This window comes from Conger conger, chromosome 12 (assembly GCF_963514075.1).
Source record: "Conger conger chromosome 12, fConCon1.1, whole genome shotgun sequence".
In the NCBI taxonomy this organism is placed as follows: Eukaryota; Metazoa; Chordata; class Actinopteri; order Anguilliformes; family Congridae; genus Conger; species Conger conger.
In genome coordinates, this window is record NC_083771.1 from 39,426,249 (window position 1) to 39,452,898 (window position 26,650).

The 26,650-nt window shown below is 42.7% G+C and overlaps 1 protein-coding gene across 1 annotated transcript in view; it reads left to right on the forward strand.

Moving 5' to 3' along the window:
* Positions 1-24,998, forward strand: part of LOC133141588 (extracellular matrix organizing protein FRAS1-like) — a 63,392-nt gene extending 38,394 nt beyond the window's left edge. Inside the window, 39 exon segments of the mRNA XM_061262154.1 lie at positions 675-791; positions 928-1,042; positions 1,283-1,424; positions 2,457-2,617; positions 3,149-3,277; positions 3,356-3,603; positions 3,965-4,116; positions 4,721-4,890; positions 5,167-5,292; positions 5,661-5,848; positions 6,094-6,229; positions 6,546-6,728; positions 7,717-7,841; positions 8,357-8,497; positions 8,752-8,973; positions 9,791-9,904; positions 11,263-11,413; positions 11,728-11,887; positions 12,248-12,446; positions 12,903-13,149; positions 13,772-14,116; positions 14,248-14,408; positions 14,607-14,754; positions 14,939-15,144; positions 15,268-15,424; positions 16,321-16,521; positions 16,822-17,009; positions 17,258-17,533; positions 17,768-18,000; positions 18,747-18,907; positions 19,658-19,872; positions 20,487-20,637; positions 20,924-21,031; positions 21,298-21,457; positions 21,549-21,665; positions 21,959-22,125; positions 22,449-22,654; positions 22,921-23,067; positions 23,200-24,998. Of these exon segments, the coding sequence (XP_061118138.1) occupies positions 675-791; positions 928-1,042; positions 1,283-1,424; positions 2,457-2,617; positions 3,149-3,277; positions 3,356-3,603; positions 3,965-4,116; positions 4,721-4,890; positions 5,167-5,292; positions 5,661-5,848; positions 6,094-6,229; positions 6,546-6,728; positions 7,717-7,841; positions 8,357-8,497; positions 8,752-8,973; positions 9,791-9,904; positions 11,263-11,413; positions 11,728-11,887; positions 12,248-12,446; positions 12,903-13,149; positions 13,772-14,116; positions 14,248-14,408; positions 14,607-14,754; positions 14,939-15,144; positions 15,268-15,424; positions 16,321-16,521; positions 16,822-17,009; positions 17,258-17,533; positions 17,768-18,000; positions 18,747-18,907; positions 19,658-19,872; positions 20,487-20,637; positions 20,924-21,031; positions 21,298-21,457; positions 21,549-21,665; positions 21,959-22,125; positions 22,449-22,654; positions 22,921-23,067; positions 23,200-23,745 (7,119 nt within the window). The 3' untranslated portion in view covers positions 23,746-24,998.
* The last annotated feature ends 1,652 nt before the right edge of the window (positions 24,999-26,650 follow it).

The following is a 26,650-nucleotide window of genomic DNA, read 5'->3' on the forward strand; positions in this document are numbered from 1 at the left end:
TAGGTTTTAAAACAGCTGGTAGCTGGTTGACCAGTTAAGACCAGCTCCCAGGTTCACATTGTTTGACCAGCTCAAGCTATGTTTTCAAACAGTTGAGCTACCAGCACTAGCTGGTTGACCAGCTCATAACCAGCTTGTCCAGATTATGACCAGTTTGGCTAGCTCAATTTTCAAGATGATCGAGATGGCATAGCTGGATTTTACAGCAGGGTGTGGAAATAAAGTAGTGTAATGTAATGTATTCATCAATGTACATATTGAGATGCTTTGCATCACATCATTAAAAAATATCTTTTCCTGCCAATTCTCATTTCATGAAACGATACTGTGGTATTTACTCACAGGGCCATGTTGATTATTGTGAACAATTGTTGGTAAAGCTGTTGAAGGGAAGACATAATTTTATTTTTGATCTAAAATAATGTGGTTATACTGTGTCTGCTTCATCACGGTTCTGAATGATTTCCAAAGGGTTGCAGGAACTACACAGCTTACTAAAACACTATCTCTATATTGTCATTGACCATATTTATTGCAATAGTTAATTTATGTTAAAACAGATTGAAGAGGTATCATACTAACAATGTCATAGCATACACTTTCCATACTGAAAAACAGGCAGCTCAGTAATCTTTCATAGATGTCAGGATCACGTATTGAGCGTGTCGTTTCAGGTCTCGATAGAGGGGTTCCAGGAGATGCTCAGCAGTGTCTACACCTTCACAGTCAGGCTGCTGCCCCAGACCTCCATCTTCTCTCAGCTCTCTCCACACTCCAGCCTGCAAATGCCAGTGAGGAGGAAGCAAGACATTTCATTCCTTTTTTCAGTTCAGAATGTAGCTTTAACACATTTCTTTGTGCATGTACTTGCACAGTTTAAGATGTTCCCTCAAGCAGTTTGCATTCATTTTTTTTTTCTTGGTGCAGGCACTCAAAGATAATATGACACGGATATGGCCTTCTGCTCTCTCCTTCATCTCCAAGGAAGCAGCCAGTAAAACGATGGTCTATAACATCACTAGACCACTTGCACAGGGACAAGGTGGAATGACGTTTTCTCCTTTATAACCTTAGTTTAAAGTTGGAAATATTATTTTTTTCAATTATATAACTTATACATTGCTGAATTAAAACAGTCTATAATAATAATAATAATAATAATAATAATAGTAGTAATTTATAATTTCAAGCTGTAAGAGCTGCACTTCAAACCTCATTCATCAAAACCTCGTTCAGGACTTATTTAAACTGAAGAGTTTAACTTCTCATTGATGTGCCTTAGGTACCATTGAGCACCTTGAGAGACTATATACCCCTGTGAAATCTTTCACACAAGCAGACATCAATGATGGCAAGATCTTATACCAGCCTTCATCAGCACCGTCCCACCTTCAAGAGATCTGCCAGTTCTCCTTTGTAGGTAAGCAACTCTTATTCTTAAAGTGTCTTCGTGACAGTCTCTGTAAGAAGCAGTATCCAAATATAATTTCATTGAATTTAATTGAATGCTGACCACTGGAGATTTCTCCAATAGCCTGTTAAGATTCTTTTTTTGACTTCAATTGCCAGTCCTGCGATGGTGTGAATTCCTGCAGATTCAATGACCATGTTTTGCTCCTAAGGATCTACCTGAGACTGTCATACTTTATTTCCCAGTTATATTACTTCTAACCTCTGGCCATGCTGCATAACCCCATGGTTATATTTCTGTGCTCTCCACGTAACTAATCCTCTTGACTTTGCTTTCCCCTCTGCCTCACATGTTCCCTGGCGTTATTTATGAGCCAATCTTGGAAAATATGATTTATCCTCCTTCCACTGTCCACTTTTTAATAGCACATTCAATAGCACTGAAGGGAGGATGCAGTTATGAATCATGCGATGGAAAGAGCATGAATAAAGGGTTTCTTTGCAAGGTTTCATTTCAAAAGTACAAGACTTTGTTCCCCCTGAAGTCAATGGCATGGGATTGTAACTTCAGAGTGCTGAGCATTAGTATGTAAGAGATGCATCTGTGAGGTGAGAAACACTATTCCAGTTACAATGCTCCCTCTCTGCTTTAAGCCGCTTTAAGCTATGTCCCTGTAATTGAGTTGTAGGCTCTAACCTTATAACTCTCTATTTGCTTCGTTATGTAACCAAGTGCAACTCTGTCTTTGAGTATGTATTGAGATGTTTTCTAATAATATTGTATGACATTAATTTTATGGACACACATCTGCTATCCTTGTAAAGGTCACCATCATTTTTTTTTATGTGTGTTTCATTTTAAGTAGTTGATTGTTGTTGACCAATTCACTGATTCCCTAAGATTTAAAATGTACAGTAGGAAACTGTGAGGTCTTATTCAAGCAGTTTGTCATTCTGTCTACAATCCCAGGCCACAGATAAATGTGTGTGTGTGTATCTGTGTATGTGTGTGCATTTGCTTCCTTCTGGGAACCAAATTAGGCCAGTGGAGACTAAAATGAGTACTCTGTTTCAGTGACTGATGGGGAACTCACAACCCCAGAGATGGACTTTGTCATCTTCCTCTTAGCTGAACACCTTCAGCCACCTGTGTTCCAAATCATGTGCCCGGTGCTGGAGGTGCACCTGGGGAGCAGAGCTGCTGTTAGTAAGACTTACACCTTCCTCCTCTACCAGATTGCACTGTGTTCTGGGATCTCATCCTGTAATAGCTACAATACAGTGGTTTAATATACTACTGCACGACTTTGATTTAAAGAAAAATGCCTTCACAACCTTGTTGTGCAAGAGCAAGTTGATTTCAGTGTTTCTGTAAGTATTATTTTGACCATTTCATTAACTCAGTAGTTGCTCATATCTATCCATTCCAGATCATAAATCATTTTGATTGGATTCCCCTGTTTTCTATCGAGTAAAAGCACCATGCTTAATGTTGCGATGCACCATATGGTTTGGATAATGTCTGAACCTTGCCAGTGGTTTTATGGCTAATGCACGACTTATCATCAACCAGGGAAGAAGGGTTTTGGAGGGTCTGCATTCTCCAGTAGGGGATTTCAATTTCTTTGGGTCAAACTGAGAAGATAGTTAGTGACAAAAATACATAATCCTAATAGTTCCCTGAAACCATTGTGTTTTACCTTTTTACCTTTGTGTTTTACCTATGTCTATTGTGGAGGTGAGCAACAGCTGGCCGTCACTGATAGAGATACCACTCCGGATGAGCTGGAGTTCAGGCTGGTGGAAGCTCCTTTGCGTGGACTTCTCTGGAAAATTGATGGTGGCGTGGAGAAAGCAATGCTGAACGGTAAGGAGCTGGAGTTGCAAGGTGTCTGCATGATTCAGAAGGAGACGGTGAGTGACATTCTTGCCTAATGCTTTACAGGTGACACATTCACCTTCAGTGATGTCACCCAGAACGCTCTACAGTACGAACACGCGGGAGGAGCCACTCAGGAAGACGTCATGCTGTTCTCTGTGACTGACGGGACCTCCGTGGCCACGGCGACAGTGCAGGTGTTGATTTCTGGGTTGAACGGCAATGCGCCCCAGATGGACCCACACGCCCAGCTGTCCATGGAGGTGTCTGAAAACTGCAGCAGCCCCCTCAGACGTACACATCTGGCATACACGGTGAGTACTTGCTCATGACCGTCTAGAAAAACAGTGCTGCTAGTCATTCATCTCCCTGGTTGTCAGGGCTTTTTAATGTCTCTTCCACTTGAAGAGTGCCCTGAGGTCTTTGGAAAAAAAAAGAAAGAAAGATAGTGTCCAAAGATTGAGTGGTAACACCAAGCATTTATAAATCTGCATGGTTCGCACTTGTGCATCACTTAGAGTGTTTTTAATATCAAGCTGGAGTGATTTTAATATCACTTCATATTAATTAAAAGTCATAAGGACACAAGGCATGGCAGTTGATGAGGAACATAATCTTGCTAGTTGAAAGGCCATTTTGATACTTTGGTGTAAGCAAAGCATTGGGCTCCTGCAGGATAATGATTCTCCAGACAAGATGATCAGGATTCAGCTGGTATCTGTGCCCATGTATGGCACCCTGAGTCGAACCACTCCCACATCAAACCTGGAGGAGCTGAGTGAACTCTCCACATTCACCATGGATGACATCACCCACCACAGGATACGGTACACTGCTGTCTCAGCTGTATGAGTAGTGTGGCTGGTAAAAGTAATGTTCCATTCATCAGAAACACAACCATTATGGCTACAGGATGCATATCGAGTCAGGTGCATATTGATGATGGAAGCCTAAAACCAGGGTGTTGTATGATCAAATACCAGAGGAAGCGCTGCTGTTGACACCCCTGAGCATGTTATTTGCTTCAGTAAATTTTCCTCCTCTTATTGCTTCCATGTTTGCTCCTCGTGTTTTACATCAAATTGGCTTTGAGTCTCATCTAGATTTTATGGTTGACATTTACAGACAGGGAATTTACCGCATTTGATGGAGGTCCTTCAAAGTCTCTTTTCTCAAAGCTATAGTGGTCTGTAGATGAATAAAATGTGAACACTTATGGTTCTTTATTCATAATGACCCATTTATTTGTTTTATTGCTCTCTTGGCTTATAGTAATAAAGAGGAGAAAGCAAACCACCCAAAGAAAGTATCTTACTGTTATTCTTGTATCAGTTCAGTTGACATTGTGCCGTAGTTTCACCAGCTGGGGATGTTTAGAGAATAATGCATAGTTTTAGAATAATACATACTCATTTTTCTCTGTATGTTTAGGTATACTGCTCCCTCTCAGGTGCCCAGTCTTCCAGTGAGGGACATGTTCCACTTCACTGTCTACAACAGGATGAATAATAGCCTTCACAACCAGATGTTCACCATCACTATCACCTCTGCACAAGAACAGCCCCCAGAAGTTACATTGCACAGTGGGTTCAAGGTAGAGGGTGCTACAATTAAACTGTATGTGTAGTCACTTTGTGTCCATGGGCTAGCTCAGAAATGCCTGCTGAGAGGTTTGGTTTGCTGTCCAAAAGATTATTAACAATTTCCATGAATAATCAATGTGACCAGAGTCAGTTCAATATGTGGGGGCTATTTTGGTTGGATTGTGTTTTATGTTGTGTAAATTACTGATTTCCTTATTATGTATTTAAATAATTGCACTGCATGTGGATTATATTGACTACAATGCGATATGAACTTTGTGCTGCAGGTGCCAGAAGGGGGCAGAGTTAAACTGACGGTCAGTAATATGACATTACGACACTCAGCCACGCCCATGAAGAACTGGCTGGTGTGGCTTGCAAGCCCACCCAAATATGGCTTCATCCAGAACACAGAAGACGGTGAGTCAGAGGCGTGCTGACACAGGCAGGCAATAAGCATGTCATTTACACTGGGGATTTGTGCTTTTTCATGTTTTCACTCTCGTTAAAGGTGAGAGATACCGGCACCTAAGCTTGCTTATGGTGTTCATAGATCTCATTTCTGTTTACTTTAGAATAAAAAATAAGACAAAGTTATGAGAACAGAAGGGCTGTGTGAGTTTGTCATTACAATAGAGCTCTGTGTGACAGCTAAAGATCACTATTAATCTCACTGAGACACCGCCCTGAGAAAAACATATTTCAACAGCTAGAGCTAGAAAGCCACCTGTCCACCGCATTGAAGATCTTTGGTCACTCCATGATTACTGTTTCCATGGTGTTTGTAGCTGGGGCATCAGGCAGGCCACGAGTGATCAGCCCAGATGTCCCATTCCCTATGGCGGACCTGGTATCTGGCTGCATCTTCTACGTTCCAAACACAAACCTCTCCGCTGTATCACAGGATGAGCTGAATTTTCACATCACTGACGGATCTACACTGATGGATGTTTTCCTCATAAATATTGACATCCAGGTGAAGCTTGCACACCTGCAAATCTCCTCTGTTCTGTTAATTAAAGTAGATGTACTGTAGAGGTGCTTTCTGGACATAATTATAAAATAATCTCAGTTTTCCCTCAGTTTATTATAAAGTCTGAAGAGCAGCATAAACAAACTTACACAATGCTGCAGTTAGTTTGTATATGTTTGCTGCATATTTAATTTCCTGTTAGAACTTTCCTGTTAGATACAAAGTCAATCAGTTGGCCTATTTTACAGAGGAAGACAGATGGGGCTCCAGTGATTTCAGTGACCAACACCCTGGAGAGCTTCCTCACCAACTCCTCTCTGAACATGATGGACCCAGGCAATCTGAGTGAGATGCTGCTCACAGCCACCAGGAGACCTGCCTATGGTGTGTGTTCACAATGTGTCATTGTCTCACATCAGCACTTTAGCCCAAAACCGTTTATCCATCTGTTGATTTAATAAATGCCTGGGTCTAGCTGTCAGAAGTTGCTGATGGATGTTTGTGTGTCGAATCAGGGCACACTATTTATTTGGAGCAGTGTATTTTAGGCATAAAGGACAAAGCTGAAATAACCTGAAGGTAGGTGTGTTCAACAAGCTGAGAATGAGTTGAATCTGAGGCAGCGGTGACTGGTAATTAAGAATGGGGTCTGTTGCAGTGAAATTGAGTTTTGATTGAGAGGGTCCTGCGTTCACCCCAGGGGTCGTTGCCCTGTCCCCTTTAGTGGTCCTGAACAGAGGACTGGTGCTGCATGAGAGCTCGGTGAGGAAGATCACTGCCCTCCAGCTCTCTGTCACCAATCAGGATGGAGCAGGGAGGGACCTGCTGTACCGCATTACCAAGCAGACCCAGCTGGGGCACTTGGAGCATACTGCCTCACCAGGTACACTTGCATGCGTGCACAAACACACACACACTTACACACGCCCACACGTGTGTGCACACTCATACACACACACGCATACACGCACTCACATGCACGCACACTCACACACTAAAATATCAATATAAACTCATGCACACACAGACACGCACACACACAAACACAAACACACACACACACACTCTAGTGCACATACATGTCTCTTTAGTAACTCAGACTCATGCTTCAGTTAGAGATTCTCCTTCTTGTGTTAGCCAATATGTAGCAGCATACGTAGAAGTAATTCTTGATATTTGTTCTGCTGCTTTGCACATCTCAAACACCCCCAAAGAGAGGCTGCTATCTGCCCTTATTCCAGCTCAGTCCCTCCTCTGTATTTTGTTCCAATCACCTGGGTTTTGCCAATTCTTCAGGCAGGAGGTAGAACTAATTAGTGAAATCAGCTGGCTGAGTTCATGTGTGGATGAACTACATGGCAGTAGTTTTACTTTCTGAACCCTAGACCTTCCACCTGTACTGCTGCATTCCCGGTGCCCTCCTGCATTTATTTTAATAGCCTGTGCTCCAGGGTATCCTGGAGCACCACTCAGTATTCAGTGATCTCAGCAACTTTTTGCGACACCGTTTAAAAAATATCCTGGGAAAAATAACCCATACATAGTACACTGTAGATCAGGGGTAATCAAATCTGGCCCTCCAATACAAATTTGCTATTGGTTTTCTTTCCTCCCAGGTAATTAACTGCACAATTAGTGCTATTGATTGGCCAGACTGTCTTCACACCTGACTCCCAGGTAAAGGGAGTGTAGTAGTTCTTTGCCCTTGAAGTCCTTGATTTGAGGAACAGGGCTGTAGATTATTTTGCCTATCCCCTCTGATCTCCATTTCCAGGTGAAAGCATATGCAGGAAGTGCAGTTTCATGTCCTTGATTCCCGCAGTGCGGGATGTGTTTTGGAGAATGGACCATGTTGTCTAACTGTGTTTCAGGGACACGCATTAGCACTTTCACACAGGCTGACCTTGCATCTGGCAGCATCCAGTACGTCCACACCAGTGAGGAGGAGAGACCTTCGGACAGCTTCACCTTCACTGTGTCTGACGGGGTCACTGAGGTACAGGAGCAGTGCACCTCTCACCCCCTGGAAACTATACCGTATATATTATCCTCAACAATGCGAATCAGAATCCTCTTTCAAAATTCCCAGCGGGTGGTGTGAGAGCGCATCTACTTCGCTGGGATTTATTTGTAATAGCCCTGTGACCCTTTCCAGAAAACAAAATGAATTTCCCTCTTTTCAATCTGTACCTGAAGCAATAGCTGTGAGGTACCACTGTGCATTTTACCTTCAAACAAAATTCTGATGGCACATGTGGTCATAGAGAAGTGAAAAATGGCTGTTCCTAAAAATATTACCATCTTTTAATACCTTTTTTTTTGGTAAATATAATGGATGCAGAGTTTAGTGTCATAAATTGATATATATACAAATTTGGGATCAAATCTTTTTTGTTCAACGACTTAATGAGTGTATGGATGCAAGCCAGGCACAGCAGATTCGCCAAAACATGTTGGAGCAACGCTGTTGACGGTTCGCTGTGTGCCGTTCACTGTTTGCTGTGTGCCCAGGTCTCTCAGACGTTCCACATTGCCCTGCGGCCTGTGGGAGACTCCCTGCCGGTGCTGCAGGTTTTGGGGATGAGTGTGGCTCAGGGGACGATGAAGGTCATCTCTGAGACTGAGCTCAAAGCCACCGATGCAGATACTGAGGTAAAGCCCTGGCTCCAGCACATATTGCCCCAGGTGCTGCAGCACTTTGGATTAGCTGAAGAGCAAGTGCTAAAGCTTTTAAAATGGCCTGTTTGCATTTGTGCCATAGCTAATCTGTACTTTGACATAAGCCAACACAGATAAGTGTAATAAATTGTGTCACTTTATGTAAATATGAAGTCCTTTTCTCTGTTGGCTGATGTGACCAGACTGTGACTGTCTTGCTTTTTTCTCACCCTTGACCACAACCCCAGGAGGAGTCGGTCACCTTCAGTATTGCCCAGACCCCTCGACATGGCACCGTGCAGAAGGTCACAGATGATTATCGACAGGTTGACGCCTTCTCCATGGAGGATATCTACCTCAGCCGGATAAGTTATCAACACGACGGCAGCAACTCACTCACAGACCACTTCACGTTCACCGTGACGGACGGCACAAACCTGCTCTTCTTGTTGGAGGAGGGAGAGGAGGAGGTGATTGGGACCACTGGACAGGAGCAAAGACCAGGAATCTGAATAATTTTCAAATAATAACAGTATTCATCAAGTCGTGCCTAGGATTAAAAAAAAAACTATTTAACCCATAACAACACATAAACAATCCGTGCTTGAGTATGTAGGAACAGCCTTATCTGAACTTCATTGTTGAACTGTGTGGAATGTAGTGGAGACAGAAAGGCTGGGGTTTTCAAGACCAGACTTGATACAGTGCTAGATACTGTTTAGCTTTTATCCAAACTAAGCAGTAGGTACCCTTAATGGTAGGAAAAGGCGAGCCTTGCTAGGCTGAAGGCCCTATTCTCGCATTAGGCTATGTTATGTCATGTAGCTTTGTATTTTGTATTTTGGGGCATTGAAGTGAGTGAGATTTGTGGTCATATAAGCCTTCACAAGCATTGTGGTGAAAAGACTGTGAACACCCTGTAATATTAGCTGGGTGTCAGTCTCTCTTAATATTCAGATAATTGGGGACAACATGTCATGTTGCCTCTTTAGGCTTTTCTCTTACAGCCTGTCACTGTGGTGTAATCTGTTTTGCTGACAGTGATTGCTTTGGGGGGGGAGGGGGGGTTGCGTGGCGCCAATGAGTCTACTCTGTGATGTCCAGAAACTGCAGTTAGTGCAGTTTGCCATTGCAGCTGTCTGATATGACTCAATGACCCCGCAGCAGCATAAACTAGTGGCAGTTTGATGACATGGAGGGTCTAAGTGCCATTTGGCAGAAATAATTGCATTAAAATAAACTGTTTGCTCTCTCGTGTGTAACTCTTGTTTGTTTTCTGTACTGTAGATTGTGACTGCTGCCCCTCAGAGGTTCGAGATTGACATTCTCCCAGCTGAGGATGGCATCCCTCGTATTGTCATTAATTTGGGGTTGCAGTGGCTTGAATACGTTGACAACAAGGTAATGGTGTCCAATATGGTTCGATGGATTTCTGCTGTTCCCCCTTCTCTCGTTTAACTCCTTGAACCCGGATGATAGCAGTTGTCGTCATGAAACACTCCCTTTAATCTCCATCAAATTACACTTATTTCTGAACAAAGGATCATTTTTTTTTGTCATGCAAGGGGACTTGTGACTCCGAAATACACCGAATTGATGCAGTAGAACCTGAGTTGTGGTTGAAAACCACGGCTGCATTTCACTAAATATAGACTGTTTTTCCACCAGCAGTAGTAGTACCTGAAAACGCATAAAGAAGACGCAGAACCGAGTGCAGCCTAATAGGCTACTTCAGAAACCTGCCTCCAGAAAACATACCATTAGGACAGGCATTTCAAGCCAGACTTCATTCTGTTGACAAAGTTGATGGTTCAGGTGAAAGTCAAACTGCATTTTCAGGGGATGATTTCTCTTTCCCTACAATGGACCCAATTGCAGGATGACATTAATCCGAAATGAATAGCGCAGTTCTGATAGGTACTCTGCTCTTATTTTTATACATTACAAAGCAATGGTATGCCCTATTGAGATGCTCTAGATATTGTTACTCCATATAACCTATTCTTGTAAATGTAAGATGATATACCTAAATAGACACTTTTGGCTTTGGAAGTATACTCAAGGGAACACATTTTTTTTTAGTAAGCGGATATTATTTTTTTCTCAAATAATAGAGAATAATCAGTGTGATACCCAGGCATAAGCCTGGCATGTTCTGATAGGGATAAGAATGGCTGCTGAGGGACTGTATATCACATGAATCTGTTTAATCTTTAAAACAAGAATGAGGATAAAAATAACATAAACATAAAAATAACCTTACTGTATGGCTCAAAGAGTTAAGGGGATGATGAGTTTAAATTTACATAGCAGTACACATATGTGTCCAGTTTAATCACTAACATTTTAGATGCTTGCCAGTTAACATTTGAAATATCCCTGTTTTGCAGTAACTTAGAAGAGCAGGAAGATTAGTTGTGTATATAGTATATATAAATGAAATTTGATTTTAGAAGGGTATGTGCAGCTGGAGGGTAACTGAACTGAACTGAAATTAGCCTGCTAATCTATGATTTCTTCAGGACCATCTGTGTCTGCAGGTTGCTATCTGACCCAAAATCAGCAACAGTGTATGGGGAATAGCTTTCCTCATCTTCTTGTCACAATATATTTGCAGAAATCGAATAGTCTGATGATATCAGTGGTTCTTTTGTGCAACTTTGTGTCCCCCTACTGGATAGTTATAAGAGTAATATAAACATTTGCAGAAAATGTTGTTCTGGAGCAAGTGGTTCATTTTCATTATTCCTTGATTTCAGGCCAGCAATCTGATCTCTAAGAAGGAGCTTCTTACGATGGACATGGACGCAGAGGATACAGTTCTGCTCTATGAGGTTACAGCTGGGCCAAAGCACGGCTCCCTGGAAACGAAACTTAGACCTGGCACTCCCACCACCACCTTCACTCAAGGTATGTCTGAGGTTAAACCAAGACTGCTGAAAGCACGAACAAGGAACACATATTTTTTTGAAATATGGTTAAGAATTAAAGTTATGGAAATATTTCCACCTTTCTATTGAGGTGTTATCTTCAGATTCACCCTCAAATGTAAACACATAGTTTGTTAGCAGAAACCATGTTAGCAAAGACTACTAGGGCCACACGTAATGAACTGTGCTAGAAGCGACATTTGGAAAGCGAGGAGTGACATTAAACGATCAGTGACATTAAACAGTATGTGTACATGAGGTCAATATTGTTCTTCTCCCACGTTTTTTCTGAAGCTGACATTAACCAACGGCTGATTCGCTATGTCCTCAATGAGGAGAATGCCCAAGAAACTAGGGACAACTTCACATTTCTGGTGAAGGATGACAGGTCCAATGTTGTCACTGACAACATTTTTCACATCCAGTGGTCATTCATCAACATTGAGCACACAAGGTCAGTGTGACTTTACCTGCATTATACAGCACGCTGTGAGTAGAAACCAGTTTGGTGACATTTGTACTGAGAGATTTATATTTGTAATACAGAGGGTTTTATTTGTAAGTAGTAAATGTAAGTCTTTCTGGATACTATACTGCTTATAGTGTGCAGAACACAATACTTAGAATAATCACTCATTGTTCCCAGCATTTGTTTTGGAAATTGAGTTGAGCCTGTTTGTGCCACAGTGTGGTTCTGTCCAACATGTTACTGTTTGTCTTATTTCGACATGCCATATGTTGGCTTTTTAATGAAAGTGAGTCTCTATCATGCTGAAAAGGCACTAATGTTTCTAGTTTGAATCCACTTTCTCAGTTACAATGTGAGTGAGAACGCCGGCACAGTGGCAGTGCCGGTGAGGAGGACGGGCAGCCTCAATCACTCTGCGGCAGTGCTGTGCCACACTGAGCAGGACACTGCCACTTCCAGCCCCAGCCCCATCCCCGGCCCCAGCCCCAGCCCCGGCCCCAGATCCAGGCCTGGGCAGCAGGACTACGTGGAATACACTGGAGAGGTAGGGCACATCCTTCCTGGGCTGCCTGCTTACAGACCCCCACCTGGCCTTACAGCCTCCTGAGTATTACTGAAATGAATAGTAAACTCAGAAACTGTCCAGGAGAAACAGCCATCATTACGTTTCTTTTTAAATATTGTTTTTGATTGTGGTCACAGTAATTCCATTACTAGGTTCTAGAAGACAGGGAAATGACATAGCCTAGAGACTCCTCATTGGATATATTAATTTGTGAAAATAAAGCCTTTGCCTGACAAATAATCACTTTGTGCTCTATTCAGGATGTTCCGATATGATCCTGCCAGGCAGAAACAAATACCTTGCATTAGAAGTGGCACCACTTTGAGAGATTATTCATAAAATTTTGATTCATAAAATCAATTAATTTGATTTAATTTAATTTTGATTATTGGTGATAAACATCTGTCCACTTAAGATGTTTCCCTCTGGTCTCAGGTGCATTTTGATGAGAATGAGGACAGGAAGATGTGCACCATTGTGATCAATGATGACCAGGTATATGAGAACATGGAGAGTTTCATTGTGAAGTTGAGCATGCCTGTCTACGCCCTCCTGGGCACAGTGGCTCGTGCTGAGGTCAACATCTTTGATCCAGAGGATGAGCCCACGCTACAGTTTGACAGGAAAACCTATCACATCAAAGAGAGTGCAGGCATTCTCCTTGCTCCCATAGAAAGGAAAGGTGGGTATGGTTGCGACTGCTTATGGAGTATGGAATTATGTTGAAGTGATCCACAGAGGAATTACAAAGTACAAACCTGTTCCAGGCTATATTCTTACCTCGCTCCATTTTGTAAGCATTCTGAAATGACAGCGCATTCGCTTCATTTGTATGTATAAATTACAAAACCAATAGGCTGCCAGATACTAATCTTGTATGCACTGTTCAAGTGTCTTGTCCACCCCAAGGTCTGGTATTGAAATCCTGCCCATGCCAGTGCAAACTAACTGGCCGTCAAGCAAGGCTTCACATGATTGGCCATAGTGTCAACCATGTCTCACTTAATACCAGTAACTAATTGGCTAATTGATTGGTTAATGTACTCCTTAAACACACTGTTTGCTTGACTTTGGGGTGAAAAGAAGTGTTGTCTTGCTTCAGGAGAGGCCAAATTGAAAGGACAATAATGTGGGTTTAAATGAGTTTACCGAAAAAATAGTTTTTACTCCTTTTAAAAGGAGTTTTTACTATAATTTTATCTTGAACTGGATCTATAAGCTCAAATAATTATATAATTATATGTTGCTATGCAGTTTTTAGCTCTACAGGTCTGTGTTTGACAAATAAGTGCTTTGTCCTTCAGGCGACACCAGCGACATGGTGTCTGTCCTTTGCTACACTGTCCCAAAGTCTGCCCAGGGCAGCAGTCTATCCACCTCGGAGTCCAGCTCTGATTTCTATACCCGTGGGGCAAGTGAAGAAAGTCGGGTGGTGTTTGGACCAGGGTCAAGCACGTCCACCTGCGCAGTGAGACTGATCGATGACAGCGAGTACGAGCCACCAGAAGAGTTTGAGCTGGCCCTGTCAGACCCGTCGGACAACGCCCGCATTGGGGACGTGGCTGTCGCCAGCGTACTCATTGATGGCCCCAATGATGCCTCAGCAGTATTTCTTGGCAGCGCTTCATTTACATACAAAGAGGATGCAGGTGTGCTAATGAGACAAGCGCTAGCATTGATTGCATTATTTTATCCTCCTAACCAGTGACTTGAATGGAATTGTTTTGGAGCGCTGGGAAACCAGCTGTAAAATGTAATGCATAAATGTTGGTTCATTTAGGTACCATTGAGATCCCAGTTCTGAGGCAGGGAAGAGACCTTTCCTCTGTGTCCTCTGTCTGGTGTGCTACCCGGCCCTCTGACCCCCCCTCAGCCATACCTGGCATGGACTACATCCCCAGCTCCAAGAAGGTGGAGTTCAAACCCGGCATGACAAAGGAGGTGAGACCTGTTCATACCACTTTGTCTCACAGTTTTTAAGGCCTGTTTTGCATGGGGATCGTTCTACAGGTCAGTGTACATCTATGCAGTAAGTGCTCAAATATGCCTTGTGTGTCATTCTTTCAGGTACCTGTTTATATAGCTACAGGACACTACACTCCTGTGCTATCTAAAGACTTTCTTCTGTCTGTTTTATAGACCTGCAGTTTGACTATTATGGATGACATCCAGACTCCGACGATCGAGGGGAAGGAACACTTTGTGGTCTTTCTCAGTTCGGCACAGGGGGCCCTGCTCACCGAACCTTTCGAGGCCTCGGTCACCATCACTGATGCGTCCCTGGACAGTATGTCACGCTAGCCTACTCGTTCAGCTAGTTAACTAATTAACTAGTTTAGCCTGAGTTTGGCTTTTGGGCAGCAACCTTTAGGCCTGACCATAGTTCACATGTGCTTGACCTTCACACCGGTGCTGAATGTAGTTGATGTTTCCGAGGGTCACTCAGGGGTACGGTGTGCATGTCTTCCCAGTTCCCAGTATGCAGTTTGAGAAGAAAGCGTACTCGGTGAAAGAGAATGTCGGAGTCCTCCACATTCCCATCATCCGCACAGGAGATCTGACCCCATTGTCGTCTGTCCGTTGCTACACCCATACTATATCTGGTACCATGTTGGAGGACTTTGTGGAGAGAAGAAACACTGATGATTCGCGCATCACCTTCTACATGGGAGAAAAGGCAGATAATCTCTTTCCAACTGTTAATGCAATTTCATCTTTAAATTTAATGCAGAGTGGTATGGATTTTGTGTGTAAAAAAATACCCATTCTTGATATTATGTTCTTTCTGCTGCCTTTGCAGATAAAGAACTGCACTATCCAGATCAATGACGACTCTGTTTTTGAACCTGAGGAGGAGTTCCAGGTGCACTTAGGGATGCCCCTAGGGGACCACTGGAGTGGAGCTGTAGTTGGCAAGAATGACGTTACCACTGTCATCATCACCAATGAGGAGGATGGTAAGTAGCATCTCTCTCCAACATACCAAGAGAGAATGGGACTCATTTATCTTTAATAGAGCACCTGCCTTTATTCCTAATGGTGAATAAAGCATAAGGCAAATTAAGCCCTTTTGCAGGATAATGTACTTACTTACCCTACATAGTGCAAGGTTAATGCATGTCTGTTTAGTTGCTGATTTCTTTTGCTTCTACAAGAACTCTTCCTTGTCCACTGGATGTGTCTTGGAAAAAGCTTCACGAAACTTCACGAAACTCTCGACCCCTCTCTCACCCAGAACTGTTGTCTCATCTCTCTATTTCCCTTTCTGCCCAAAACTGTTGGAATGCTGTTTTCTCTCTCAGTATGACCCGATAGAACCTTTGGACAGACCACTGAACAGCGACAGTTGAAGCTCCTTCCTTTTTTGCCTTCCTGCCTTTGCAATCAGACTTCTGCAGCTTATCCAAAATGCTGCTGCTCACCTGATCTACTACCAACTCAGGCTCACCCACTCACTGTCTCATCCGCTGGCTATCAGCTTGCATCAAATTCAAAACCTTGGTGCTAGAATGCTAATTAAATCTTCAAAAGATCTGAACATACACACCACCCAGATTTCTCTGTTTTGCTATCTTTGGTGCCTTCTGTGCTTGCATTTCCAGGGGATATCCATCTGTTCTGGCCCCCTGGCTGGTGAAATGAGCTTTCCACTGTGATCAAAACAGCAGAAACCCAACCCATCGTGAAGACCCACCTCTTCAGACTGCACTTTAACTCCCCTTTGGCTCTTAAGCTGTCCTCTTAGCTGCTTTTTGAATTTCCCTTTGGACTGCTGAGCTGTGTAATATAGGTTATTTAACTTTGTTAATAGTACTGATAGTTGGTTTGTTTTGATCCTGTCCCTGCGATACAGCCCCTACGATTGAGTTTGAGAAAGCCAATTACAAGGTGAGGGAGCCTCAAGGTCCAGATGGGATTGAGGTGCTGAGCGTCAAAGTGATCCGTCGGGGAGACCAGAACCGAACCTCGAAGGTTCACTGCAGCACCAGAGATGGCTCAGCCCAGTCTGGTGTGGACTACAACCCCAATAGCAGAGTGCTAAAATTCAGCCCAGGTCAGGGATCCACCCATCTGACCAAAGTAATCCATTGTACAGGTTAATTTTCTGGCTAGTTTCTAATAAGTAGTCAAGCTTCACAATCTATTGCATAATTCAAAACATTTAATGTACTGGCAATGTACTGTATATTTTACTACATCATTTGGTAATTTGGTAATTCTCTCTCATAGAGCATTCATAATGCATTCATGAGCATTACAGAAGCATTACATTACAATAATTACAATTAATCCCTTTCTGGGCACCATAATGTTTGGTGATAAAACTAACTGCATTTCTCTCTCTGTACTGAAGATATAGACCATATCCTCTTCAAAGTTGAGATCCTGTCTAATCAAGTACGGGGATGGCATGAATCATTCTCATTGGTACTTGGCCCTGATGAGCCAGTGGATGCAGTGCTTGGAGAAATCACCATGGCAACAGTGACCATTGTGGATCAAGAAGCAGCAGGAATTCGTGTCCTCCCTGCCCCACCTATTGTAAGGCTTAGAGCTAAATACTTAAATTAAAGATTATTATTGCATATCTATACTGTTGTTGTGGCATGTATTAGTGGAAACATTTTAAAGTCACAACACCTTTATAAAATGTTATTTTCTGTGTGATGGAGATAAGTATATTAATTATAAATATGGCAAGGGATATGATTTTCAAATTCATATTTTGTATAAGAAGTGCATATTATAATAAGTGCACACAACTGAAACATTTAACGTGCTACTTACAGGTGGTAACTTTGTCTGAATATAACCACGTTGAAGAGGCTTCAAAAGAGGGCAGTAAGAAACCCCCCTCTCCAGGTTACCCACTTATCTGTGTGACCCCCTGTGACCCCCACTACCCTAAGTACTCTATGCTGAGGGCACGCTGTGAGGGGGCAGGCATTAACCAGTCTGCTGTTCGCTTTGGCTGGGAGGTGGCAGCTCCCACGGACACCAGTGGTGTCAGATCCCCATTTGAGATACTGACAGACAACACCCCTTTCACCAGTATCAACCAAAAGGTAGGCAAAGACCCTGCTTGGGTAAATTCTGTTATCTTTACCAATCTTGCAGTAATTTTTCCAGTGAAATTCCAGTGAAAGGTTTTGGTGCAATGATTCTGGATTTATGCAAATGGAGGTACTGTAATCTTTACATCTGAGGTTGTGTTCGTGTGTTTTGGTTACGGTTTGGCACTTTGTCGTGCATCTCTCTGGATAAGAACGTCTGCCAAATGTAACGTGTGGGTGTTGCAGGTGTTGGACAGCATCTACTTCAGTAGACGATTCCGCGTGCGCTGTGTGGCTCAGGCCCCGGACAAAGCTGGCCACCTGGGCGCTCCCCTGAGGAGTAACACCGTTACCATTGGCTCGGAGGGCTCCATCTGCCACACCCCCATCGCCACAGGAACTGCCCGTGGCTTCCAGGCACAATCCTTCATTGCCACCCTCAAGTACCTGGATGTCAAGCACAAAGAGCACCCAAACAGGTGATCAGGGGGCCCGGTCTCTTGTCATGTCCGTCATGTATAGTGTATAGTGTGTAACAATCTAGTGGAGTAAAACCATGTACGTGCAAACCTTAGACTGGCAGACTGAGTGGTCAACCAATGAGAGTATGAACTCTGAAGTAGCATATGCAATTATTCCTTTCAAGCTATATGTTACACAATACACAATATTAGAACATCCATTCATTATCCTAACCCACTTATCCTGAACAGGGTCGCAGGGGGGCTGGAGCCTATCCCAGCATACATTGGGCAAAAGGCAGGAATACACCCTGGACAGGTCGCCAGTCCATCGCAGGGCATACACACCATTAACTCACACACTCATACCTACAGGCAATTTAGACTTTCCAATCAGCCTAACCAGCATGTCTTTGGACTGTGGGAGGAAACCCACGCAGACACGGGGAGAACATGCAAACTCCACACAGAAGTTTTGCTCAATACTTAAATGGATGCATTTGTTAATTAACCAGTTTTAGGTATGCTCTTATCCAGAGCAATGTACGGTTGATTAAACTAAGCAGGAGACAATCCTCCCCTGGAGCAATGCAGGGTTAAGGGCCTTGCTCAAGGGCCCAACAGCCCATCTTATTGTGGCTATACTGGGATTCAAACCACCAACCTCGCCAGTCCCAGTCATTTACCCTAACCACTACGCTACAGGCTGCCCAGAAGTACTATTCACTGTCCCCCCTTTCAGAATTGCCTCATTTCCTTTGCAGGATCCACATCTCAGTGCAGATCCCCCACCAGGATGGGATGCTCCCTCTGGTGTCCACAATGCCCTTACAGAACCTGCACAACCTTCTCTCAGATTCTGTCTATCGCCAGCAGCACATCTGCTCCAACCTGGTCACCCTCAAAGACCTGCAGGGCATCTCTGGTGAGTGCAGACTCATCGGAGGTCAATGGCCAACTGTCCCATTTAAGCAGTTTTTGCTCCAGCAGGTTTAATAATTTATTTCAGTCTGTTTGAACTATTATTAATTTCGGTCCTGTAATTGAAACCTCTTACATTGTGCAGTCAACAAATGTCAAGTATGAATCGCTTCCTTGATCAGTAAGAGCATCTGTTGATTGGATTGATGTGGTGATAAGCAAACTCCACAAAGTTTGTCTGTGCCATGTTATTTCCTGCCACAGCAGCAGAAGAGGTGAGGTGGAAATGTATGTTTTTTAATATGTTTCTTTATTTTCCAAGCTCAAATGTGGTCACTTGTGGGTCTCTGACAATGTACTGCACGGCCAGAAAGAATATTCTGTTATGCTGATAACAAGGTGATCAGAGGCAGCCTACGATGGAATACAATTCTTTAAATTTACTACAATGTATTCTGTGTGAAAGCTTTGGCAAGAGAACCCTGAAGAAACTAGTATATTTTCAACAGTAGGCTGTTTGCAGCCAAACACCATAAGCAGACTTAATCATCAGGTTGATACACGTAATTGCTGGTTCTGGCATTACACCCATATCACCTGCACCCTCAAACAATAACAACCACAGTAAGGTGTTGATAAAGGTCTACTATTGACAGCTTTCAAGTTAGAAGCCACCTGCTTATAAGCAAAGTGACCATGATCCAAAGCAGGGAGACAAAATTGCCCTGACCGTGCTCCTCTGCTGCTCTTTCAGAGACCGGCTTCCTGGACGATGTACCCAATGACAGCCTCTCCCTGGGTCCAGGGTATGACCGGCCATACCAGTTCACCCCTGGTGTGAGAGAGCCCAAAACCATCCAGCTCTATAAACACCTCAACCTGAAGAGCTGCCTCTGGACCTTTGATGCCTTCTACGATATGACCGAACTCATTGACGTTTGCGGGGGGTCTGTCACAGCTGATTTCCAGGTGCAGTCCCATCGGCTGGCGCGTCTGAATCAAACCCAGCTACACCTGAGGACCATGGTCTGGGCTGACAAACAGTGTAGTTAAATGGCTTTGCAACTTGCAACTGCGGCCAATTATCCCAAATCAGAAAATATCCAGATGTGTATGTTATATTTAAGCCCAAGTTCAGCTTCTAGACAGGGTGGCCATAATGTAAAACGATTGTATGGCTTGGCAGAAAATGTTTGCTGGGTATTTAAATGTTCAGTACTTACATGTCATAATCTGTAACCCACTAACTCCTCATTTTAACTGTGAAATTTTGGAGGTTGTGGCCCTTAGTCTTGTCAGTCTTTTGTGCCTTAATTGCTTCTCCAAAGTGCTCCTGAATGAAATAGAGTGATTGTTAGATAATAAGGTATTGGTATTTGTGTAAGTAGAGATACTGTAATATTTAATTGACATATTATAAAGATCCATTGAACCAACTGCTGTGCAGAGATTTGCATGTAAGTTGGCAGTCATGGCTGTCTGCCACATATGCTTCGGTAAACCCAAAGGTGGACAGATGTGGCATTTGCATATAGGCCCTCTTTTAACATGCAAATCCCAGACAGTATTATGTTCCGCGACAGGTACGAGACTCTGCACAGTCCTTCCTCACGGTGCAGGTGCCCCTCTACGTGTCGTATATATATGTGACTGCACCCCGCGGCTGGGCCTCTCTGGAGCACCACACTGAGATGGTGTTCTCCTTCTTCTATGACACTGTGCTGTGGAGGACAGGTGGGACTTGCAAAACCCACAAAATACACATTATTTTAAATTAAGTACTCCTTCTTTCCCCGTATGTCCTTTGAAGAGCAGTGTGTGTTCAAGGACTCGATCGCTTTCGATTACCAGTAGCGATGATCTGCTAAGAGCATTCTAATCACATATTTGTGATCTTACACCTTAAAGGGTTAACCTCATTTTGGCTAACGCCCCTCCCAATATAGAATTTGCTCTGTTTTCCAGATTGAAAGCCAAGATGTTCTGTAAGCCAGTGCTCTTGTTTCCTTCCTTGTGGCAGGCATACAGACTGATAGTGTGCTGTCTGCTAGGCTACAAATCAGCAGAATCTACATCAGAGAGGATGGGAGGCTTGTGGTGGAATTTAAAACTCATGCCAAATTCCGAGGTAAGGTGCTGCAGCTGTGCAGTAAATGTCAGATGAGAAGTATTCTGCTTTGATGAGTGTGAGCGATTTCTGTTTTTAATCTACTGCTCTGACATCTGCTGCAGTGATTAGATTGATTGAGATTACTTTTCTATTAATTCTCTGTCTGCAGATTGACTGAAACGGCTTTTCAACTGAATTTTATTTTTTTATGAGACCTTCTAAGATTGCCCTTTTCTCTTATGCTGTGTTACCGGGCGGATTGAGATTGATTGTATGTGCTCCAGGTCAGTTTGTCCCAGACCACTATACCCTTCCGGGTCACAAGTCCCACCTGGTGGCTCCTGACCATCTGGGAGGCATGGCCTTTGACCTGCAGCTGCTGCGGAGTGCGCAGACCTTTGACTCGCCTGTCCAGCTGTGGAAGGCCACAAGCTCCTTCAGCCGGTGAGCAGTGGTCCTGGGGTGCTTTGAGCTGCTCTCTCTATCCCTGCCACCGTTTCCAGCGTGGTGTACATGATGAGCTCTTGTGTTTCAGAAAGGACTACTCTGGGGAGTACACAGTGTTCCTGGTGCCCTGCACTGTGCAGCCTGCCCAGCCCTGGGTCGAGCCGGGAGACAAGCCCTTGTCATGCACAGCACACGCTCCAGAGAAGTAGGTCACCTTCCTGTGCTTAAAAACTGCATCGATGAGCCTTTATGTGTAAGGCAAGTCTTACACTAAGGGTTCTACTTTGTTATCATAGAGATGGATAGTTCTAATTTCCAAGGCTTTGCATACAGTATTCTACAAATATGAATGATGTCACTTTTACTCTAAGCTACATGTGTGAAATATTGAATTATTTGTGAGCAGTGAAGGCCACGTGTGGATCATGGGTTCAAATTCTGGTGTTGAACTGCAGAAATAGCTTATCCAAAAATGTAAATTGAGTTTATATTTCCCAGGTTCCTGGTTCCCATTGCCTTCCAGCAGACAAACCGACCAGTTCCTGTTGTGTACTCCTTGAACACTGAGTTCCAGCTCTGCAGCAATGAAAAGGCCTTCTTAATGGACCCTGTCTCAGCACACATATCAATGGCTGAGATGGACTACAAAGGAACATTTTCTGTTGGTAAATTGGAAACCAGTACAATTCCCGCATCCCAAGCTGATGTGTACCTTGAGTCTTGGTATTTTCCTGTAGTTCAAGGTCAATGAGAAAAGAAAGGTCATGTCTGTTTTAAGAAAGGGGGCTGTCTGTAAGCCTCAGCCAATCATAGGGTGCAGTATGTCAACCAATTGCAGAACTAGATGCAGTCCATCCCCACCCATGTATTCATAATTAGCCTTGACCTCTCACCCATATCATACAGTTCCATTCATTAATTAGCGATACACTCTGAATTGCAGTCTCATTTTGACATAGCCTAAAATATTTGTCCCTCTTTTCTTCAGGGCAAACGCTGTATGGCAGAGTGCTGTGGAACCCGGAGCAGAACCTGAACACAGCCTACAAGCTTCAGCTGGAGAAGGTGTTCCTGTGCACTGGCAGGAATGGCTACGTGCCCTTTTTTGACCCCACGGGTACCCTGTACAACGAGGGCCCACAGTACGGCTGCATACAGCCCAACAAGAACCTCAGACACAGGTTCCTGCTGCTGGTATGGCTCACATGCTGTTGCCTGTCAGAATCAGATGAACAGTGATATGAAAACAGTGTTCACTGATTGCAAAACATGGTATCACGGCTAGATTTGAATGAGTTGGAGTACAAGTCTTTCAGTTCTTGAGGGTGGTTGTTTATTGTAAAGAAAATCATTATTCTTTATTTGGTCTCGGCATTACTCTTTATTACAATGTCATCTTAGATGTCATAAAATGTGTAAATGTACTGCAGAGGTAATGAATAAAATGCTCTCTGCTGCAGGATCGAAAGCAGCCAGAAGTCTGTGACAGGTATTTCCATGATGTCCCATTTGAAGCAGGCTTTGCTTCTGATAACGATGATCTACAGCCGATGGCCCTGATGCCTGGAGTCGACGGATTCACCATGAAAGTTGATGCCCTTTACAAGGTCAGTAAATATCACTCCTCTTTAAAAAGGGGTTTCAGACTGAACTGCAAATCATCTGTGAATAATATGCAACAGTTGCAAACAAATTGAAGGCAATGATTAAAGCCATTGTTGATGTTTCATATCCGACAGGTGGAGGTGGGACATCAGTGGTATCTGCAGGTGATCTATGTGATAAGGCCAGAGTCCACCTCTGATCCAAGCACCCCGCACTCTCTGACACACCGGCTGAGACGGAAACAGAGGGACCTGGCAGAACGCCTTGTGCTGGACGAGTCTCTCATCTATGACAACGAGGGAGACCAGGTGAAGAATGGCACTAACATGAAGACACTGAAGCTGGAGGTGGAGAGTGAAGTGACCTTTGACCCACACACAGGTGGATCCATTGGAGGTGGAATCGCAGCTCTAGTGGTAGTCCTAGCTGTCCTACTTGCTACCTGTTTACTGTTCAGGAAGTGCAGGTTGAAAAAGCGGTCACCCACATACCTAGTGGAAGAGTACCCCCTCAACACCAAAGTGGAGGTGTGTCTCGAGAAAAACTTCAGCAGCATGCACTGCACTGTCAGAAAGGTCAACATCCTCAACATGGACCAGGATGCCTCTAAGGTCAAGGTTAAACAGGTCAACCTAGAGGTCAAACTCCACAGCAACTTCAATGAAGGCACAGAGGTTTGATCAAAGATGAGAGAGTACATTTTTATATTGTTATTTGTCATTTACAAATAAGTTATTGTATTTTTATACAAACATGAAAGAAGAACCAAACATGCACTGTTGAAATGCACATGCAAGTACTTGGCTCTGGCCTTTCCCGCTAATGTTAACGCATTGTTATTGAGGGAACTGCCTAATTAGTTAGCAGCATTATAAGTTCTAAGGCTGTGTCCTCAGTCACAGCCAAAAATAACAGTAAAAGTGCTGTATGGCAATGCACATAATCCATTTCATACCTGAACTACATGTGTCTCCCAAAACCAAAGGATTATGAAAGTTTGATTATCACCCAAAACCACTATATTGTACGATCTGCTGTCATTCCTGATGTTTAAGATCTGACAGAAAATCTGTATTTAGGAGATTACAATATAATTAATATAATTTTTTAAGTGACAATGGCCATGAAAGTAAGCACTTTGCTTTGTTTATGTGGTGAAATGTCTAACTGTGAACATAAGTGTAATTACTCCAAGTGTTACTGACTCCCATTGTGAGGACTGTATTAGGATGATGCATTCAGGACAAAATCACTTGAGAAACTTAGGCATATACTTAACCTCGGCCTAAATCACTGTGTATCACAAGTTTGAAATATATAGACTTGCACATTTATGGATGGAAATACCAATACTGCAGTCCAAAGTTATTTATTTTTAAGAGGAAAACGTATGTCCTGGTAGATTGCATTTGGTTTACTGCCTTGAGTCTACAGTATAGTACACTAAATACTCATAGGATGTTAATTGGCTGAGGAGCAGTTTGTACTAGGACTTGTTTTGCTTGTTTACATTTCAGTGGACTTGCCAGCAGCAGTGCACTTTATCCTAGTATCTCAAAATTCCTAGTGTATACCAAAATGATTATCAGCCTCAAAGTATTTCTGTTTATAACTGTCTAACAACAGTAACTGTATGTGTTGTACATTTTTATTTTATATTTCGCAGCAGGGCATATCAATTGGAAAATCAGTGAAAGTATTGGATGACCTATACACCTAAGTGTGTATGTGCGTGTGTGTGCGCATGTACCAGTATGTATGTACGCACGCACGCACACATGTACGTACATTTGTATGTATGTATTTATGTATTTGCTCTTTTTTTTTCTGAAATATTACTATAAATAAAATGCCTACTGGTTCTTGTGCTTTTTATTTGAAAAAAAATCTAATTAGAATTGTACTGTTTTTTATTTAATAAAAATCCATCTAATGTGGGACTAATGTATATTTTTTAAAGAATAAAGAACAAAAGATAAAAGTTTTGAATGTTTGCTAAGAGAGGGGCCACTATATCAGTGAATGGTTCTGATGCAATCAGGCTGCAACAGTTCCCCAATGGTGTGGCTGAAGTTGACAGCAGAATACTTCATACTATCCCCATAAGACTTCTGTTAATTCAAAGCGGGAACACTTGACTCATTCTTAAGCAACAGATACGGTGATCCCAGTCATTTCTAAGTGGTTTTCAAAGGACTTTTTTGCAGTGCTGCCAAATAATTATTGGATTATTGCTGCAGAACCTGCATGCTGATATATAACCCTTCACTGCCTGCAACATTAAAACAGAACACACTCCAGCTAACTATAACACCACCCAAATAGCACACCCAAATAGTCACCTAGCCCTGGGAATATCAAGCTGCTTGCACAAAGCAGCAAGGATTGTCTTGTAATTCATTTGAATTCTTTTTTTTAGAATGATACTAGACCTGAGACAATGTTTTCATGCTGTCTGTATTTGTGTCTTTACTAAGGTCCATAATAGTTTTTTCTATGAGAAATAAATAAATAAGATTATGTCAAGGCAAAAGCATACATTAGGAATGCTTGACTGACATTTTTTATACCAAATATACTCAGTGACACATATACTCAGTGAGCACGTTATTAGGTATTTATTAGACTTATTTTTTTAGACTACTGCTGTAGCCTACCCACTTAGAGTTATGATGCATTGTGTGTTCAGACATGCTCTTACCCTGTCTGCCACCAACAATCATTCCACAGTCAAAGTCACTTAGATCACATTCTTTTCCCCATTTTGATGGTTGATGTGAACATTAACTGAAACTCTTGACCCGCATCTACATGATATGCATCGCACTGGTGCCACACAATTGGCTGATTAGATAACCACATGAATAAGTAGGTGTAATCAAGTTAAAATGTTCCTAATAAAGTGCTCGGTGAGTGTATACGAGTTATAATGCAGAAAATGACCATGAAAGACCATGTGAAAATGTTACCATTTCATCCTGGTCTGTATTAGGCCTCCAGCCTGGCTTCCATAAAATGTTGGGGAATAAATATAGTCAAGTTACTGTTATTTCCTATCCACACACAACTTTGGACTCAAAGTTCCATTGTCTGTGCATTTTGCTTTTCAAGATACATGAGGGTGCTGACTACAGAGAAGGTGTATCTACATGACTCATTAACTACTCTCATTCTGTCCTGTTTGAAACCAAACCAACAGAAATACCACACATACACCATAACACAGTTTTAAAAGAAAACATGTCTCCCATATTAATAAGAATATTTTTTCAAAGAAATCATTTCATCAAAAGATAGCCTTTATTTATATTATATCTACCTATTTACCTGTAAACGCGCTGGCAAACGGGTGCAGATGAAGGGCGCGTAGAGTGCACATTTTCCGACCCTTAAAATGCATTACTGACAACCTGTGCTGAAACACACACGCACACTTTGATATGTGACTGCAGACATGTATTATAGAACATAGAACCACTGTGAGATATTCTGCAATGTTTACATACATTACACCTATTTGTCGGTTGTAAATCATTATCATTCATATGACGTATGTGTTACCAACGTGTAAATGCTTAAATAACT